The sequence below is a fragment of the Anabrus simplex genome, chromosome 4 (genome assembly GCF_040414725.1).
Source record: "Anabrus simplex isolate iqAnaSimp1 chromosome 4, ASM4041472v1, whole genome shotgun sequence".
NCBI lineage: Eukaryota > Metazoa > Arthropoda > Insecta > Orthoptera > Tettigoniidae > Anabrus > Anabrus simplex.
The window spans coordinates 374,656,000-374,675,931 of NC_090268.1; the positions used below are offsets into that span (position 1 = coordinate 374,656,000).

The 19,932-nt window shown below is 39.2% G+C and overlaps 1 protein-coding gene across 3 annotated transcripts in view; it reads right to left on the reverse strand.

Annotated features, from left to right (window-relative positions):
* Nucleotides 1-19,932, reverse strand: part of pnut (septin 7-like protein pnut) — a 641,502-nt gene that overhangs the window by 124,592 nt on the left and 496,978 nt on the right. For all 3 annotated transcript variants that reach the window (XM_067145831.2, XM_067145829.2, XM_067145830.2), the window contains 2 exons: nucleotides 2,121-2,328; nucleotides 1,787-2,039 (listed from right to left, as the gene is read on the reverse strand). In XM_067145831.2, the coding sequence (XP_067001932.2) occupies nucleotides 1,787-2,039; nucleotides 2,121-2,328 (461 nt within the window). The remainder of the gene's footprint in view (nucleotides 1-1,786; nucleotides 2,040-2,120; nucleotides 2,329-19,932) is intronic.

The window sequence follows — 19,932 nt, forward strand, 5'->3', positions numbered from 1 at the left end:
TGGTCTAAATGGAACAAACAAACAAACAAACAAACAAACAAACAAACAAACAAACAAACACTACTGGACTGACCGAGCTAAAATTTGGTAAGGATATGACTTAAAATCCCAAGTCATGCAAGCAATACTTTTGATTGATATATTTCACAGTTTTTGAACTAGCAGGGAATCTAGAGGGTATGTCGTAAATTTGGGCAATCAACTAAAATAACGAGTGAACACTTTGTCCTACAGTATACAGAAACGAAGAGCACCCTGAGTCCCTGAAATTAATGTTTCTACAAGAAACATCATGTGCATTCTCTTTGTAACTTCAATGGTTTTCCAGAAAATTCAGCTTTCTCGTATTTTTGGCTGTGGTCACCTCACTAATGAATAGGCTACAAATTTTGCATGTACTGTAAGCAAGGGTCATGTTACACCATGTTCATCATCATTTGAGTGAAGTCGTCTGTTTGTTAACAGGCCAGCTGGAGAATGAGCATGCCATTTTGCAGAAAGCATTTGGAGGGTACAATTTTGTTGTTGAGAGTGCTAAGTGTGCTTATCCATATTTGACATCTGGTGTGAGCTGTTACTGTACTTTATTTATTCAGCCATTTTCACTATCACTGTTATTGTATTATATTTATATTCGGTGCTATCTTTTTAATATTGTGTTTGTTTAGGATTCATATTTAGTGGGTTTGTAATACACATCCTTTTGTGCCATTATCAATGTCACTGTACTATATTTATATAGGCCTACCGTGTTTCTATCTTTTTCATATTTTGTAGGTTTGGTATTCATATTTAGTAGATACAAATTTCAAATTTCATTTTACACAGTATCAGAATTCTCATCTCTTATTCAGTTATGTTTATTATTATTATATTCTTTAGAGTATCCCGTTTTTATTTATAGGCAAGTCTTTCCATATATTTCATTGTAAGATGTGGCATGATGACCACGGGCTCCGAGCTGAGTCCAGCATTTCATGCCATGCTTCTCCTGTAATCCTTCCTGTGCAACCTCCCTTGAGTGTCAAGTGGGTATGACCTATATATTTATGTACACAATGAAAAGATCTAGAAGAGCGTGCTATAAGAAAGACATATACTTGCAGGTGAGCTTAATTTAACCACTTTAATCCTTTTTCATAAAGCCATATGAAGAACGGGTACTTCCGCTAGTAATTAATAATACTATTAATGCTATTATTGCTTAGAGCAAGTTCTTTGAAAAGTGTAAAAAAAAAAAAGAGTACAGTTTCTTGATTTGTACACTTTGATGGGCTAACTAATGTTCTTGTCTATTGTGACTCTGAACACTGATTTGATAGTAATTTATGATCTCAGTTACTGAGTGCAGGCATTTTGATTTGACACCATCTAAACTTCCTATATGTCAATTCCGACATTCTGTTTTACTCACCAAATGGCAGAGATATGGTTCTCTGTCGAGCAATCTATGGCTGAGTGTTTGAATTAATTTTATCGGGTGAACACCAAACATGTCACCATGAATCAATTACATGCTGACATCATACAACATGAAGTGTGAATTGGACTTTTTTGCCATGTTGTATAAATCTGATTAATTTTGTCAGATTTGAACCTGCAATCCTGAGATCCAGAGGCCAGCACTTTACCACTGATCCACAAAAGGGAGATGTAACTATTGTAGGTTCTTTGTTAACAGACATACAAGTTGTTATTTTCCACCCCTTTTTGCCAATTTAAAAACAAAAAACTTTTTATAAACCAGATCATGAATGAATATTCAAGATACAATGGAGCAACTTACTTGTTTCTTAAAATGACTGCATTCGTCAGGAGTCATTGTATCAGACTTTGCAATAACTGGAATGATATTTACTTTGTCATGAAGTCTCTGCATAAACTCAACATCTAATGGTTTAAGTCCATGTCCTGAGGGTGCTATAAAGTAGAGACAACAGTGAACTCTATTGTCCAAAAGTGTTTTTCTATTGACTCGAGACTCAGCATTTAGGTACTCTTCGTATTTGGATTCAATGTAGTCAATTATAGGCTGCCAACTAGAAAAGAGAAGGTAGAAATTAATCATCATCACCAAAAATAATCATTCTGCAAAAGGCTCAAGTAAATAAAAAACCTACCAGTTGCTGTTGTCCACTGCATCACCAAAACCAGGAGTATCCACTACTGTTAGAGTAAGATTTACTCCATTTTCTTTCAGGAGAACCTTACTCGTCTCGACTTGAACTGTCTTTTTGATACGATGAGATGGTCCTGGATACTCGTTTGAATAAATATCTGCCAGGAACATGGAGTTTATGAGAGTCGATTTGCCTAATCCTGATTCTCCTGCAAAACAAAGGAAAAATTAAAATAACTTACCAGATTACAAGAGAGAGATGAGAATTTGAAATTTAATACCTCCTGGAAGATTTGTTTTTTTTAAAAGTGATATTGGACACAATGAACCATATGTATAACCATACAGTACAATTTATTACAGCACACAACAAGAAACAAAGGTACCGGTATAACATACATCAGTATACATCATTTCAGGTGAGAACCCAATTTAAGACCTTGTTGAGTAATCAGATTGCTACGATACGATGCCTGTTTCACTTCTTTCAGAGGAAATGTGAATAAGATGATGTACTTTTATTAGACTAGGAATGAGGATGGATTCTATGTATGGTATAATACAGCAGCATAATGATGAGCCACCAGTTGGAGAGGCTATTAACTGGCATCATAGCCCGGATTCAAATAATCATGGCTTCTTTCTTTTTAGAACACTACATATAATATTGGTTTTGATTTGGTATGCAGATGGATCTACCGTATTAAGCAGCTCAATGGTTTACTTATATCTGCAACGGCACTGTTACTCTGTCAGAGAATATGCACGCCCTGTCTGGTATTCCTCATTCCATGCCAGCCAGACAGCTTGATGTGGCCCTCAATGAGACATGCAGGGTAGTGACTGGATGCTTACAGCCTACTCCAGTTGACAAACTCTAATGTCTTGCAGGGATTGCTCCACCTTGTATTCAAAGGAAAGTAGCAGCAGACAAGGAGGGGACTAGAGTGGAGCAACAAAGTACTCAACCCTGCATGGCCACACATCTCCAAGCTCGGAGAATGAAGTAAAGAAAAAGTTTTCTATGAACATCTGAGGAACTAACTGGATCTCCTGACAATGCAAGAGTACAGCTTTGGAAAGCCAAGGTCCCTGCCATCCCAGGACTGATGACATTTGCATAACATTCGCCACCTGGGTGTCATGAAGACTGGTCTGTCTGGAAGTCATTGAACAGTCTGAAGACAGGAGTGGGCAGATCCAAAGTCAACCTAGCAAGATGGGGCTATATTGATGCTAGCAACATCAAATGTGACTGTGGCAAAGAATAAACTATGCAGCATACAGTATGCGCTCCAATGTTCATTGTGTCCATTTTCCTGCACTGAAGATGAGGTCTTTATCACGCAACACGGAATGCACTTGATATTGCTAGGTTCTGATCGAGATCGGTGTGAAGTGCTTTGATTTTTATCTGTGTTATAGTTTGTTATGTAGTTTAGTATGCATAACTGAACTGTGTAAATTATATTTCTGATACAATAATAATAATAGTGTTTGTCTTTTCATACTGGGCTGCACTTGTTTAACCAACATTTTCAGTTATTGTTTATCAGAGTTATCAGATTTCTGTGCTGTATTGTGGACACTGAATTGCTTGTGTTCATTTACCTTCTTTCTTAATGACATAATCCGATCTATTTGACCTATAATAATTAGGGCCAAGATTCATATGCACTAAAAACTACAATACACATAATCACTTAAACGTTGAAAATATGCACTAAAAATAAAACAAAATACACTTACCAAATACATTATTTAATTTCAACTAAGTGTTAAATTGATAAACATGTTTCATTCTTTGCAAATGATGCATGGCAGTAGGTTATCTACAGTTTATGTTTTCACGGATAAATGACTTTCAGTTGTCGGACAGAATTAATTTATACGCTGAAAATGATTGTTCTAAGTCGACGGACATAACTGGGCAATACATGTACACTGGCAACGACTGCTTGGAATATTCTTCTGGCAAAGACTGCCCGATTCCACTTACATAGTTGCTTATGGATTGAATCTCCTTCAGTCCTGGGTTTGAGTCCAACTCCACACTGAGTTTCCTTTTAACTTTTTCTACAGTTTCACCATGGACACCATTTAAAGAACTAACAGGTGTTTTGAATTAACTGAAGGGATTTGTGTAGGGGTGCACCGCAAGTTTCTAAGCCCTTAATCGCCTTCGAAAGTGACTAATCATGTACATGGACGAAACTGATATTTATATACAGTTTCAGATTCAAATGCGCATTTTGCTTCACGGACATACACAGTATGACTATTACCAATAATTTTAACTACACCTTTCACCTGATTAAAGTTCTCCTGGTAGAATGATACTGCGGATAACCAAGTTCCCCATCTTGTTAGAACAGGTTCTGATGGAAAAGAAACCTGAGGCAGATGAGTTTTGTACAGCTGTACACAGAATTTTCCCCACCTGAAAATACTTTGTTGACAGATTGAAAGAGTACGTATCTTTTCTGCAATACAATGCCATCCATGGGCCAAACATAAGACATAGATGCAATTTGGAAAAAATACTCCAAGAGACTGACCAGCTTTCATCATATATGAAGCTGCATCTATGACTAAAAGGCGCACTTTGTAACAACCACTCTCCAATTCTCTAAGCCAGAGAAGTCGCACGGAATCGTTAACAAATCTTCCAACTGTAGTGTTGTTGGATTTTTCTAGCACTTTGCACGAAAGTAAACTCAGTTTGCTGGATTCTTCTGGACATAATTTACCCACTATGAAGTTGTTTCATCTACCGATATCCAGACACAGTTCTCTCCTATATCAGATCATATTGAATCCACGACAGAAGCGTGCATTGAAAGTAAATAGTTCTTGCTAAGGGTAGATTCATTTGGTATCCTTTGATTAGCACAATACTTTTCAAGAAACCAGCGTAGATGTGTATTATTCAACCTTCATACAAAAGTTTTACAAATATCAGAGGAAAATGTACTAACCTCGCGCTGTGTTTCCACATCGGTTAAAAGTAGTGTTGCATATTCTTACTCTGTTCTTTTGATCTGAGATGTGAAGTTGTTTTCGAATAGTGTTCAGTTTGAAATTTTTATCACATTTTACACTCTTGTCGCACACTTGGCAGTACGCTAAATCACCCTCACTTGTATAGTTACTATTGCCTGATGTCCACAATTTAATTAAAAAAGACCCAGAGCTCTTATCTTTAGGCATTTTTACATTTTAATTTTGTAAAAACACTGCAATAGACGAAGAGCAAGTTAACAGATGAACGTACTTGTTTAAGCAAACCTTGAGAGGCTACTATAAGGAAGGATTGTCAGAAAGAAGGAAATAGCTGTTGTGAAAATGATCATTACCCATATACCTGCTTTTATTGCAACACTGAAAGCATTTTCCTTCATCAGGGAAGGTTTCTCGTGTTGCTAAGGGATGTAAAACATATACAGTTCATTAGATTTTCATTTCGTTCAGAAATCTTAGATAATCGATCACACATAAGAGAAAAATATATCTGTATATGCACTAACGTTCAAAATATGCATTTTTAAATAATCCAGCCCATAGTAATAATATACTGAATGTGAGTGCCATCCATTAGATACAGAAATACTCTTTTCTGAATGCACCTAATTTATTTAGTTCAAAGCATACTCACAGCCTAGCTTACCTTATTTACAATCAATCCCCAAGTATGCTGCCATTTTTTTTTTTTTTAAACCTCATTTTGTCATTCCATACATCATTAGGCTACTCACTTTGTGATCCAGCCTTTCGGTTTTTACAATTCAGAATACTGTAACTTCCAATATTGTTTGCAGCAAAACGTAGAGTGCAGTGCGAAAGACTACAGGACATTACACATTTCTTTAAAAAAAGGTAGCCAGTTTTTGCAAAGTCAGCTAGTTAATTTTTCATTGTAGACAGCTTTATGCCTTCATAAAGTATTTTTCTGAGGTCTGTCTTATCAGGTCAATATTACTATACACTGTGTATTCATCAATTTTCATGTAGTAAAGGCTCGGATGCCTTCATAAATTATGTACTTTACCTTTTTTTAAGGGTATTTAGGCAGTTTATTCTCTGTTGTATTCTCATGCAAACAATACATACAAGTACAGTACTGTATTTTCCAAGGAAACACTGGTACTTATTCTTTTTTAACCCCATTCCTGATAACCCGGCATTTTCACAAACTCTGCCACCCTTTAGTCTACATTAGGCCAAGTGTTCAGGACTCTACTGTACTAGCCTCGAACTTTCACAGGAAAAATACCCCAATAACTTCAAAAGATATGAGGGATTACCGCTATCAAACGTCTGGCAACTAGAACAAAAAGGACAAAGAGAACCCCACTCTACCCCTGAGGGCAGTACTTTCCCTCTGCAGTCTGACTGCCGAGTGTAAATACTCTTGCTTTTCCCTCCACTCTCAGTCAGCCTAGACATACTGGAACGATGGCAAAACTTCACACACTCATAAACCCAGGATGCGACAAAAGCCCAAAGCACCAGAACAACAAATTTGAAGTTACTCTTGAATCTTCAAAAGCTTTAGAACTGAAAGGAAGAAAGATACCTGGTGAAATAAAATTGATCTACGTTGAAGCAGAAATTAATAATCATGATACTCACCAATAATACTTATGATTAACTCTTTACAAAGGTTGCTGGTGTACAGTATCCCATAAAATAAATGTATACTTCTTACTAAAACTGAATGATAAACTCTCGTTTACAGTTACACGTTCAGAACTAATAAAAAAAACATAGCATCAAAAGTGAAACATACAATTCAGAGAAAAATTAGTACTTTTAATATAAGATTTTAAATTATTTAAAAAACAATATTTTCAAAAGTATGGAACAATTTAGGGGCCTTCAATGCCTAATCTATGTATCAAAAGTTTTGACAGCTTTATATAATTCACCCTTTAGTGATCTTTTCCTTCTTTCTAAGGTCTTCACATCATATAATACTTTCTGTTCATTATCCTTCCCATTTTCTAGTTGTTTGCTTTTAGTACTACTACTTATTTTGATGTCAAATTCATAGCTTTTATATCATGGCGTGATATTTCTTTGAGCAATTTAAGAGCTTTCTAATGGATCCTTGATGAAAAATGCATTTCTATAAATGTTGTAAGGATGAGAAAGAAAAATGTAATCATGTCTAAATTTGCTACATTCTTTCATGTTCAGTGCTCATTAGTAAAACTCCCAAGTTTCATTCATGCATTATTAAACAACCCCAGCCCTATTTTACTAATGCCAAAAAAAAAAAAAAAAAGACAAAAATTCTTGGCCACAAACCTACTTTCCTAAATTTCTCAACAAGCAGATATGCTGGAATCTCATTCAAAAAAGTTCTATCAACCTACAGTACATTTATTTCACAGAACTCATCCGAATACCAATCCAGTGATTCAGTAAAAATCTGCAAGTTCACATAACTCTAATGTTTGGCTATTCTTTCAAGTTTCTGCTGAGTGAAATGAGAAACTGCAGGGAAACTTTAAATTTCTCAAAGACTTTGCTATGTTTCAAGTGACCACGATCAACTATAACTATTGTAATAATGTCGAAGGTTTGAATTCAATTGACTGTTGCACTATTGAGGAAACAGTACCCTCTTGTCACAATGAATAATACCTTACGCTAGGCTCAGAAGGCCAATACTCTACCATCAAAGCTACTAAGCCAGGCGCTTTAGTCACTAGATGGCTCAGTATGCTCTGTTATATAACGACTAGCTACAATACCCATCAATGAAGAGACAATCATATAACATGTTCAAAGTTATCTAACTTCCCAGGTACTTTCAGTCATTATTCAGGCAGGCTGTTCTACTCGGGACACAGCAGTATTCCCATCTGTTGGAGGTGAGAGGCAGCAGATGAGATAAAGGACATCACAACAAACAATATAATAGGATTTGAGGGATGTTCCACCATTCAACACAATGTAAAATATTTGAAATTTATTAAGCGAAGACCGGTTTTGACTCCCTTGAAGTCCATAAAATCAACTTCATGATCCGTACCGCACTATAACAGATTCACAACTAAGTATTTTTTATTTTCCACCTTGTTGATACATTAGTTGCTTAAGGCAACTTATTGGTTAAAAATGGTACATGTTTTGTATATTATTAACATCTTCAGCCACATAACACTGTTGAGATGAAAAATTCATATATTGACAAAGTATCAATGCTTCGAGAGAGAAAGTGTCCTTAAAAATAGCGTATGCTATTTGTTGCTAGCATCAATATAGCCCCGTCTTGCTAGGTTGACTTTGGATCTGCCCACTCCTGTCCTCAGTCTGTTCAAGGGCTTCCAGACAGACCAGTCTTCACGACACCCAGGTAGCGAATGTTATGCTACTTTTAAGGACACTTTCTCTCTCGAAACAATGATACTTTGTCAACATATGGATTTTTCATCTAAACAGTGTTATGTGGCTGAAGATGTTAATAAAATACGAAACATGTACCACTTATCAAGTTGCCTTAAGCAACTAATGTATCGACAATGTGGAAAATAAAAAATACTTAGTTGTGAATCCCTTGGAGTCATCATCAGTTCTTGAAGAATAAGTAAATCAAAGGGAATTTGATATCATCATGAGGATTGCCTAAATACATCTCAATAGGTTGACATACAACATAATGACAAAATTATATACACAAAGACAATTGCCTAAATACATATAAATAGGATGACACATAACATAATGACAAATTATATACACAATGACATTAAATGTTTGGCACTTTAAGAAAGTTCTTGGATCTGGGTTAAAAATGCTGCCGTGTGTTTGTAGAACACGGAACAGACTTGTTGGTCTTGTTTCAATCAACTTGAAAACATATTAACTAGTTGAAATAAAACACATTTGACTATGAAACATATGACAAATATAGAAATTGCTTTGCTCTAGGTCATGTAATCTTGCCGTGCTTTTGTACAAAAGTACAAGACCGACAAGTCTGTTCCATGTTCTACAAACACACAACAGTATTTTTAACCCAGATACAAGAACTTTCGTAAAGTGTCAAGCGTTTCATGTCATTGTGTATATAATTTGTCTATTATGTTTTATGTCAACCTATTGAGATGTATTTAGGCAATCCTCATGATGATTGTTATCAGATCCCCTTTGATTTAATTATTCTGCAAGAACTGATGATTACTCCAAGGGAGTCTAAACCGGTCTTCACTTAATAAATTTCAAATATACAATGTATTGAAAATCATAACCTATGACAACAAACATAGTCAATGTAATGTTATTGTTGATCTGTTTTATGAGCTTTCGATTTTGTAGGCCTTCACATTTAGTTTTCTTCCAACTCTGTGATATTAGGGCCCCTCATGTAAAGGGACTCCTTCCTTCTTTCATGACTCCCTCTTGTCTTATTCTTCAAGCGATCGTTCCTTTACGTTTTTCATTTTTAATAATCACCTTCATAATGTTCCTTGTCAATATGTACCGAAGACCACGCGGTTTTACACCTTAAGACAATCGTGACAAAATCCATCGCCAGTTAACACGACTGAACAATAGTTCCATGTTAGCAATGCTCAACGTTGATATGGACTACGCAACAAAAGTTTAAATTCATGAATTTTATAATCATAGTCGGTACGGTAAAATTCTATAAGGCATAAATGTTCAGAAATGGCATTCTCTATAACGTTTGTAATGTACTGTAGCACTTTTTGATAGGACCAATTACATTTTAGGCGCTTCCCCTACACTACCCATTTTATACAGTGTGAATAAAATTATTCATAGCATAGACTGTAGTTCCTTATTCTCCGACCTTATACACCGATTTTCATTAAATTCCGTTCACCCCTTTTCTCATGGTTCGACATTAATACGAATTTAGCAACAAAAATTTTAATCGCTCTGTTATACATTTTTACCTACTGGGCAAGACATAAATGAACGGAAATTTAATTATATATATATAATTTTAGTTACGCAGTATTTATCGATAGGACCATTAATAGCATAAGTATTTGAGTATTACATTTTACGCCTTCACCGTAACTATCATTTCGCTCACAGTGAATACTATTATTTATAGCCTAGATTGCAGTGCATCATTCTCCGACGTTACATTACATTACATACATACAGAGACGACGGAAAATTGAGAATGCATTTCCTTGTTACTGTGGACACGACCGATACAGAAATACCATCCTTTTAAAATTCTGAGCAATGTAGAGACAAAACTCTTGCCCTGTATATAGATTATGGAAGAATAGTTGATCTCGTCAATTTTTGTAAAGAAAAAAAGCAAAGTTTGCGCAAGTATGACAACACAAACTACTCCTTTATATATAAGCCATCAAGAATCACTCGCATGGAAGTTGAAGTGCAAAGGCCGTGCGAATATGGAAACTTGAACAAAGTGGTATGTTTCGAGATGGCGTGGATGACATTAATAGATGAAAAAGCTTGAATGGAGTTTTTAATGAAAGATAATCTGCCCCGTGGTGTAAGGGTAGCGTGTCTTCCTCTTACTGAGAGGTCCCGTGTTCGATTCCCGACTTCAGGGATTTTTACCTAGACCTAAAGGTTGGTTCAAGGTCCACTCAGTCTACATAGCCTACATGATTACAATTGGGAAGTTATCTGACGGTGAGATGGCTGCCCCGGTCTAGTAATCCAAGAATAATTGCCCGCAGAGGATTCGTCGTTGCGCTGTTCATGCATAACAGCAATCTTCTGGATGAGCAGTGGTCATTCTGTACGTCGATGGCCCCGAGGGACTGGTAACGCAAGGGGATTGTTTTACAATACAGGGGAATTTTTTAACAATTGTAAAGACAAAGGACATTTAAGAAACATAGAACTATCAATACAATGAAGTAGAACCCCTCCACCCAGCAATTTCCAGTTTATTTTTATTATTATTATTATTATTATTATTATTATTATTATTATTATTATTATTATTATTAACAACTGGAACTACACTGCTTTACAGAATAAAAATATTGTTACAAGTTTTACATCCCACGTTTTTGGAGATGCTGAGGTGCAGAAAATTTTGTGCCACAGGGGTTCTTTTATGTGCTGGTAAATATGCTGATATGAGGCTGGCATATCTGAACACCTTTAAATACTACCACACTGAGCCAGTGTTATGCCTACTATCCGAGACACTCACTCCATGGCTTTGTAGAATATGCCCTATTCACAGTTGTTTATAGTTATATTATGCCATTTTCAAAACTTATTGATGTCACAGTACTAGCCAACAATCTACTGCTAACCTATCAAGCACATGAATCAAATATACACCAGAATTGTAAGTCAAGGGTTGAACTTCTGCCAGGAAGGCATGGATATAGATAAAAGATCACAGTGATCTTTTTGAAATGCGAACAATACTGCTTTGACATTTCTGTACTCTCTTTTGACATTTTTATGTTGACATTTTGGCGTGATACAGGGTTTGGAAACTTTTCAAGTTACCCGTACTAAAATTCCACTTCAGTCTCCAGACAATTTCTCATAAAGCTAACCTTTATTTATCAACGTTAACAAAAGCAAATCTGACATTCTGAATGTGTACCATTAATTACATGTTGAAGACATACAACACTATCACATATTTAGTGGTGATGCTTGTTTAAAGGGACCTAACATCTAGGCCATCGGGCCCTAATAGTACAAAATGAGACGAAATGTAATGACAAATTAAAAGCCCAAACAAAATCCTCCCACTGACCAGAATTCACAAAACGTGAGGACGAAGGATGGATGGATGGATCACTTAAAACAATCAGTGGATCCGACCCGCAATGCCTCACATTCACAGAAACTTACGTAAAACAATAGTATTACTGACCAAGCGACTGCTTCTATAGCACGATACTGAATCGATGATACTTGTAGTCTAAAGGGGTCCAAAATCCAAGTCATCAGCCCCTCATAATGGTACTTATCGCTAGGAAAGTAGAACCATTGTATCTGGGCATGTTGCGGTACTAATCAAAAGTAGCGTAGACTCGCGGTATTCCACACATCATGGTACTACTCACAGCTAATGAAATTCGCACATGTAATACAGACCTATGGTGTTCTGCACATTGCGGCGCCATTTACAGGCAACGCAAACCTATGGTGTTCATCACATAATGTACTAACCACAGGGCTCGCGCTATCCCGTGGTGTTCCTCACACAGTGGGTACTAATCATAGGCAAGCCAGAACCATGGGTTCAAAGTCACTATGCGTCTCAAACATACGCCTAGAGTGCGTACTGAAAACTTGTTTGAGGTACCGTGACATATACCGCGTGAAATTGTAATATGCAGACCGTTTATTGAGCACTGGATTCTGAAAGCCAAAACGCGGAATTTTAGGTGTCTCGGGGAAGGATTGGTCATCCTATGTTCGAACCAGAATATTACTACTTATCAAGTTGTTACAAATAAACAATATTTCAATCAAAACTCTAATATAAACCAGATGCAATATATACGAACGATACAATATAAAAACAGTATATTATTTACATAAACCTTCTTCAGTTTATGCCACGTATTTCTGGGGTAAATGGAGCCATCTGGCTCATTTTAGGCTTTATCCGGGGGTTTGAGGTCGGATGGCCTTCCTGACACCGCGTAGTTTTTCAAATGAAAATTCCAATCCAGGATTGACTACGAATCAAACCTCGGCCGTCCGGTAGGAAAGCCAGCAGCCAAGCTACTACGTTAATCACACTCCCAAACAGTATATTACTTATACGAACACTGTAGTCATAATATTGGAAACGCAATTACAACATGTGTGTTTCAAAAATTAATGAACTTAAACTCAGAGCATGCAGTTTCACATGACTGCTGAAATCGTGTTTATAACCACGGGAGGGCGTCGAATGTAGATCCCAAACCACATGGACATGACTTGATTTCAAAAATACCACATGCACAGTTCACGATTTGAACCACGACTGCCTTGGTACCCTAACGGAAGTTCGACAAGGTCGAGAGTTGGTACGTCACTTCACTTCGTTCATTACCGCTACATGCTCCAGAACTCGTATCAAAACAGGAACTTAATGACTCATGCACGCAATAAACACGCACTGGAGTGCCATCGGAATGTGCTGCTATTGATGGAAGTTGGTTTGGAGCCCAACTAGAAAGTAGCATAGTATGAGAGATGACAAGAGAATTTCAAATGTCCCCTTGTCTTTGTATCCACACAGTGAGCACGCTTTTCTGCTATCATTCACAGCGAACGTTTAATTAAGAACAGAAAGCGGCAGAAAACAAATAGAAACTCGATAATCAAAACGACGATAACAAACAAGGTGGCATTTTACACTGTTTAACGGCCAGAAAATATACACGGAAGAGGACTAGAAAGTTCAAACCACCTACCAACAATTGAACAATAATGAACTGAGACCAGAAAGAAAGAACTTTTGAATTGAGGACAGGAAAGTCATAGTGTAAAGGACACCTTTCTCTCGAGGAAAGAAAAAAAAAAAAAAAGAAAGAAACAGGAAATGCAACTGAAGCTGAAACAACGTCGACAGATATGCTGAGCTGAGGTTCCCCCGGCTAAAATATCGAAAGAAAAAAAACCACTGGAAGTTCCAGGCTCCTGAAATGAAATGTCATATGGCTTTTAGGACGGGTTCGGCTCGCCAGGTACAGGTCTTTCTATTTGACACCCGTAGGTGACCTGCGCGTCGTGATGAGGATGAAATGATGATGAACACAACACATACACCCAGCCCCCGTGCCATTGGAATTAACCAATTAAGGTTAAAATCCCCGACCCGGCCGGGAATCGAACCCGGGACCCTCTGAACCGAAGGCCAGTACGCTGACCGTTCAGCCAACGAGTCGGACGTTCAACATCCTTTCGAACAGCTTACAGAGGCCATCCGTTAGGCATACGACTGTCTAGAAACTTAGGATCTTTAACTAGCATGGGGATTATCACAACCCTCATGTAATACTCTATTGAATAGGACGAAGATATCAAGGAGACATCGGTCACTCAAATGCTAAAGCCCAGGAGCCGTGTCCCTGCACAACGCGAGTGCGCTCCATAATTCCCCACGTTATGGAAATATATATATATAGATAGTCTATTGGCGTAGTTAAGGCCATTGGAGAAAAGGAGTGTTCTAGCAAAATAAACCCTAGTCCACGCGCGTAGGCGGTGTTTGGACTGCACTTTTCAATTATTCAGTCGTATAATTTGTTAATGCGCGTCCACTCCCATTAGGCTCACTGCCAATCTTTACTTACTCCGTGGCTCAGGTGGCAGCGCGACGGCCCCTCAGCACTAGGTCCCGTGGTTCATATCCTGGTCACTCCACGTGAGATTTGTGCTGGACAGCGCGGAGGTGGGACAGGTTTTTCTCCGCCTACACCGGTTTTTCCCGGTTATTTTTTCATTCCAGCAACGCTCTCCAATATAATCTCATTTCACCTGTCATTCATTAATAATTGCCCCAGAGGAGTGTGATAGGCTTCGGCAGCTGGCACATTTCCTATCCCAGCCGCTAGATGGTTCACTCCGTTCCTGACCCGGTCGAATGACTGGTGGATTTTCATATATAAGTAGTGCAGACCAGTGTTTGAATTTCTTGACTTCTGTTTGTGTATTCCCTAAAATGTGTTTCATGTATACAGTGTAAATATTTTCAACGTTTAAAAAATAATAAACGCTACATCGCTACGTTGTTTTAATTTCGTAACCTACAAAAAAGTACGCTGTGTGGTCAAACACCGCCGCGCGTAAAGTAAATACCGTGATGCGCAGTGGCGCGCGCGATCCAGGGTTAAACAGACTTCAGAACTGGAAGGCTCCATGGCTAAATGGTTAGCGTGCTGGCCTTTGGTTCAAGGGGCCCGGGTTCGATTCCAGGCCGGATATTTTAACTTTTATTAGTTCATTTATATGGATCTGGGGTTGGGTGTTTGTGCAGACTTCAGCATTAGAATCTCAGGTGCTCCATCCTCACACACACGCAGATCGCATATACGGCATCAACTCGAAAGACCAGCACGAGGCCTCTCCGGAGTCCACACGCATTATCACCAACAGATCATATTTTCACGCTCTGAACTATGTCGAGAATGAATATAATATTCGGTTTACACATCCTTTTGAAAACGCCCAAGATAAAATGAATTCCCCTAGATTTCCAGAAGTTAAGAAACGTTTATAAAATACCATTAGAAATGAAATGGCGTATGGCTTTTAGTGCCGGGAGTGTCCGAGGACAAGTTCGGATCGCCAGATGCAGGTTTTTCGATTTGACTCCCATAGGCGATCTGCGTGTCGTGATGAGAATGAAATGATGGTGAAAATGACACCTACACCCAGTCCCCATGCCAGCGAAATTAACCAATTAAGGTTAAAATTCCCGACCCTGCCGGGAATCGAACCGGGGGGCCCCTGTGACCAAAGGCCAGCACGCTAACCATTTAGCCATGGAGTCGGACAAAGCCACTAGAAAGAAGTAGATTCTACACAGAAGTAGAAAAGTGTCTATTAAGATCGTTCCCAAATGAAGTCGCCAAAATAACTTTTAAGATGCTCTATCTCCCTGAAACTGCCCGCTGCAGCTGCCTAATGCTGACCGAGAGGGCAAGATGTAATTTTGATGCAAGGTTTGGGAGGGAAAAATGGATTTAGATAGAATTACGGCGTGGTTATTGGAGGAAGAATACGACGGAATTATACGCCTCTCATGAAGAGCGGTCACTAGTGAAGTATTCAGAAGCAGGAAGAGTGAGGGATTCTTCATTACCCTGATAAAAAACAACGCAATTCGATTTTGTACAGAGTTTAGTTGGACATATAGCGACAAGAACAGTTACCAATGCTGAACAATTTCCGAGTGATGCAGACGAAATATTAGCACTGATGTTAAGGTATTCACCGAACCTGTAAAAGGTATACTGTACGTACAACACACTTATAATCAGTATAGTTTCTAATCGCAAATTTCGGTAGAGAATCTATGTTTGCCGTGTCTGAAAAGCAGATTCAGGTTATTTTCCATATGGTTTTCTGTTTATGTTAAGTCCGGCTCCTTGATTGAATGATCAACGTACTGGTTTTCGGTTCAGATGGCCCCAGGTCCGATTCCCGGCCGGGCCGGAGATTTTGATTGTGTATAGTGAATTGCTCTGGTTCGGGGACAACAAATCCAAGTTCGGCCGTAAAACTGGGCCAAATCGACAGGTACCAAAGTAGATAAAGTCACGGGTTCTGGCGCCACCACCGCCACCGGCCCTCCGCAGAGGCCTCCTCCGCCACCTCCTCCACACGCTCTCGGGAGAGGCCTCCTCCTCACGCTGGCTAAGAGCGCGATCCTAACCTCACATCCGCCATCTTGGAGGGGCTTAACTTTTTATGCGTAAGAGAGCTAGCCTAACCTCATGGAAGGGCCTAACCTCAGTTTTTACAGCCGGATGCCCTTCCTGACGCCTAAGAGCGCGACCCTAACCTCAGTTTTACGGCCGGCTGCCCTTCCTGACGCATAAGAAAGTGAGCTTAACCTTACATCTGCTATCTTGGAGGGGCTTAATCTAACCTTTGACGTACAAGACAGCAAGCCTAACCTAATGGAAGGGCTTAACCTCAGTTTTACGGCCGGATGCCCTTCCCGACATCAATTGCACAAGATGGCGGCTATACATGACTCCTTATGAGACGCTTCCGCAAGATGGCTTGAGACACCCTAAGGATGCTTGCGCAAGATGGCGGCTATACACGGCTCCTTATGAAACACCTTAGAGGGTGCTTGCGCACGATGACTGCTGCTCTTATCAAGAAAGTCAGCTTAGAGGCTAACATGCTATGCTGGTTCGATTCATTAAATTTGGGGCTTAAATGCAAAATGTTAAATGTCTCGAGAACGGTGCGTCGTAGAGCAAAACGGACACATTTTTTCTGCCTAATACCGAGATTAGCAGTATCAGGAACATACCATAAGAAAAAGTAGTCTAATGATGAGATCAACGGTTCGGTTCCTATTTAGGCCCTTTGGCATTGACAGCTATCTAATTCTACAAGATGCTGCTTAAGGGTGCTTGCACAAGATGGCTTGTGACGCCCTAGGGATGCTTGCGCAAGATGGCAAACACAAAATGGCGGCTACACATAGCTTCTTATGAGACTGCTTAAGGGTGCTTGCATAAGATGACTGCTGCTCTTATGAGACGCCCTAGGGATGCTTGCGCAAGATGGCGGCTATACACAGCTCCTTATGAGACGGCCTAGGGGTGCTCGCACAAGATGGCGGCTGCTGTTATGCATGCGGTAGAGGGCAATTTGAAATTCCACGTGCTCTTCAAAGCTACGTTCTTTTTGACAAGCTGTCATCTTTAATCAACAGAGGCCCCAGGGGCTCTGAACTTTGGAGCGTGGGTTGGCGACCACGGGGCCCTTAGCTGAGTCCTGGCATTGCTTCCACTTACTTGTGCCAGGCTCCTCACTTTCATCTATCCTCTCCGACCTCCCTTGGTCAACTCTTGTTCTTTTCCGACCCCAACGCTCTTAGGTTTGCGAGGGCTAGGGAGTCCTTCATTTTCATGCCTTTCGTGGCCCTTGTCTTCCTTTGGCCGATATCTTCATTTTTCGAAGTGTCGGACCCCTTCTATTTTTTCCCTCTGATTAGTGTTATATAGAGGATGGTTGCCCAGTTGTACTTCCTCTTAAAACAATAATCACCGCCACCACCACCACTAATCAACAGAGCACCGTGCTGCTATCTTTAGCTACTACTTTTGAAATGTGGTGGCGGCAATTTCTAAGTGCTCTTGTTTGGAAACAAACCCACGTGCTTTTTGACAAGCTGACAGCAGCCATCTTTAATCAACAGAGCATCGTGCTGCCATCTTTATTGTAGTAGCGGGCAATTTGAAAAATTCCAAACAGCTCTCATACGCCATATTTAATTAACAGAGCACCGTGCTGCCATCTTTAGCTACTACCTTTTAAATGTGGTGGCGGCAATTTGAAATTCTATCCAGCTGCCATCGTTAATCAACAGGGCACCGTGCTGCTATCTTTAGCTACATACCTTTGAAATGTGGTGGCGGGTAATTTAAAAAAATCCGTTCGCTATCATCAACTTTAGTGCATACGTGAACCTAACCTCCCATCTAACATCTTGAAGGAGACTATCGTTAGTTTACGACAAGATACCCTTCCCGACGCTAATTAGCACTTAGAGGTTACTACACAAGATGGTGGCTGCTGTTATGACCTTCTTCTCTATTAAGGTACAAGTTTAAATATGCATCGCGAAGGCTAGAGTCATCATAGTTGTGCACGTTTAGATTTGTTGATTACAAAAGAAGTGAATGAAACATAACAAAACTAGAATCGAACAGTGTACTCGACACATATGTTTAGAACATGTCAGGGATACCTTTGTTCTAAGAAGATCAGATTGCCGCACATTCCTTGTAGGGCTAATGGGCTAAAGGGCTAATGGGATAGGGTGTCTCTCCTCTCTTTATCGGGCTTGAGACCGGCTCTACATCCAGAGGCGCAGTTAACACCCTAAGGAATGGAGAATGTTGGAAAATAATCAATACGAATATAGCTACTCGATCGACTATATACTACAGAAGGATGACTTAGGTGAGGGTAAGCGCTGGGATTGTAGGAAGGTGTTTAAGCTGTTGTACTGCCGAGAGAGAGCTATTACTTAATAATACCCACACGACGTAATTCATGCTCTATTTCAAAAATATCTGCTTTGGACTGTGTGTAACCAGCATCATGATAAGGCACTTAGCAGTTGCAAACGTTTTACGAGTACGTTGGAGTCTTTACAGTATCTTATGTTTACATAGGGTAACAGAGGCTTGTTGTGAACTTTGAGTCTATATGCAGACAGTTGATGTGTAGGGACTTGTTTTGATGTAATACGTGCTTCAGCAGTAGCGTTTCTAGGTACAAACTTAACTTGTTTCGATAGCAATGAAGCGTTGAAATGTTCTTTTTCTTTATCTTGCATCTCTACTTGAGATGTTTGCACTGCGACAGAACGTGTAGTAGGCTTAGGAAATGAAGTAAAATCATCAGGCTGTAATGGCAATGAAACATTTAGATCTTTTTCTTCTTTCCCTTTACTACTGTTTTGATCAACATCATTATCCTTATTATCATAATCATGATCTTGCTTCTCTTTATCTTGAAGTTTGTGTTTAGTAACATAACTTGCAGCAGGCCTAGACAACAAGGGAGAATTAAAAATCTCTCGCACAGGTGTACTTTTTAAAAATAAATCGGTGTTCGCTTGAATACCGTTGAGCTCTGTATTTTGTTCTCGATGAAGCTACATTACAAGCGGCTTCATCACGTTGAGCGTTGTATGCCTTCTTGAACTCTCTTCTACAATGTTTGCATTGAAAAATTGTCCAACATGATATCTCATGACATCTCTTGTGATAGCTTCGAGGAAATGCTTTTCCACACTCTTTGCAAATATACCTAGAAATAGGGTTTTCTATGACGGACTTTTATCTTCTGCTAACAGATTCTTCTTTAAATCTGCTAGACACTTGTTACTCGCTACTTCGATGATGCGAACAGCTTAGCGATTAACAGTAAACTAACACAAAAGCGTATAACCAAGGTAGCAACAGTGAGGTTTAACCCCGTCAAGAAGGCAGCAGTGAGGTTAGCTATGTTCTGTTGTTGGATTTTAAATTCCGCGCTACGACATGCATAAGGTGGCAGCCTTGAGGTTTAGCACCGTAAAGATGGCAGCAGTGAGGTTAGCGATGCAAGATGGCGGA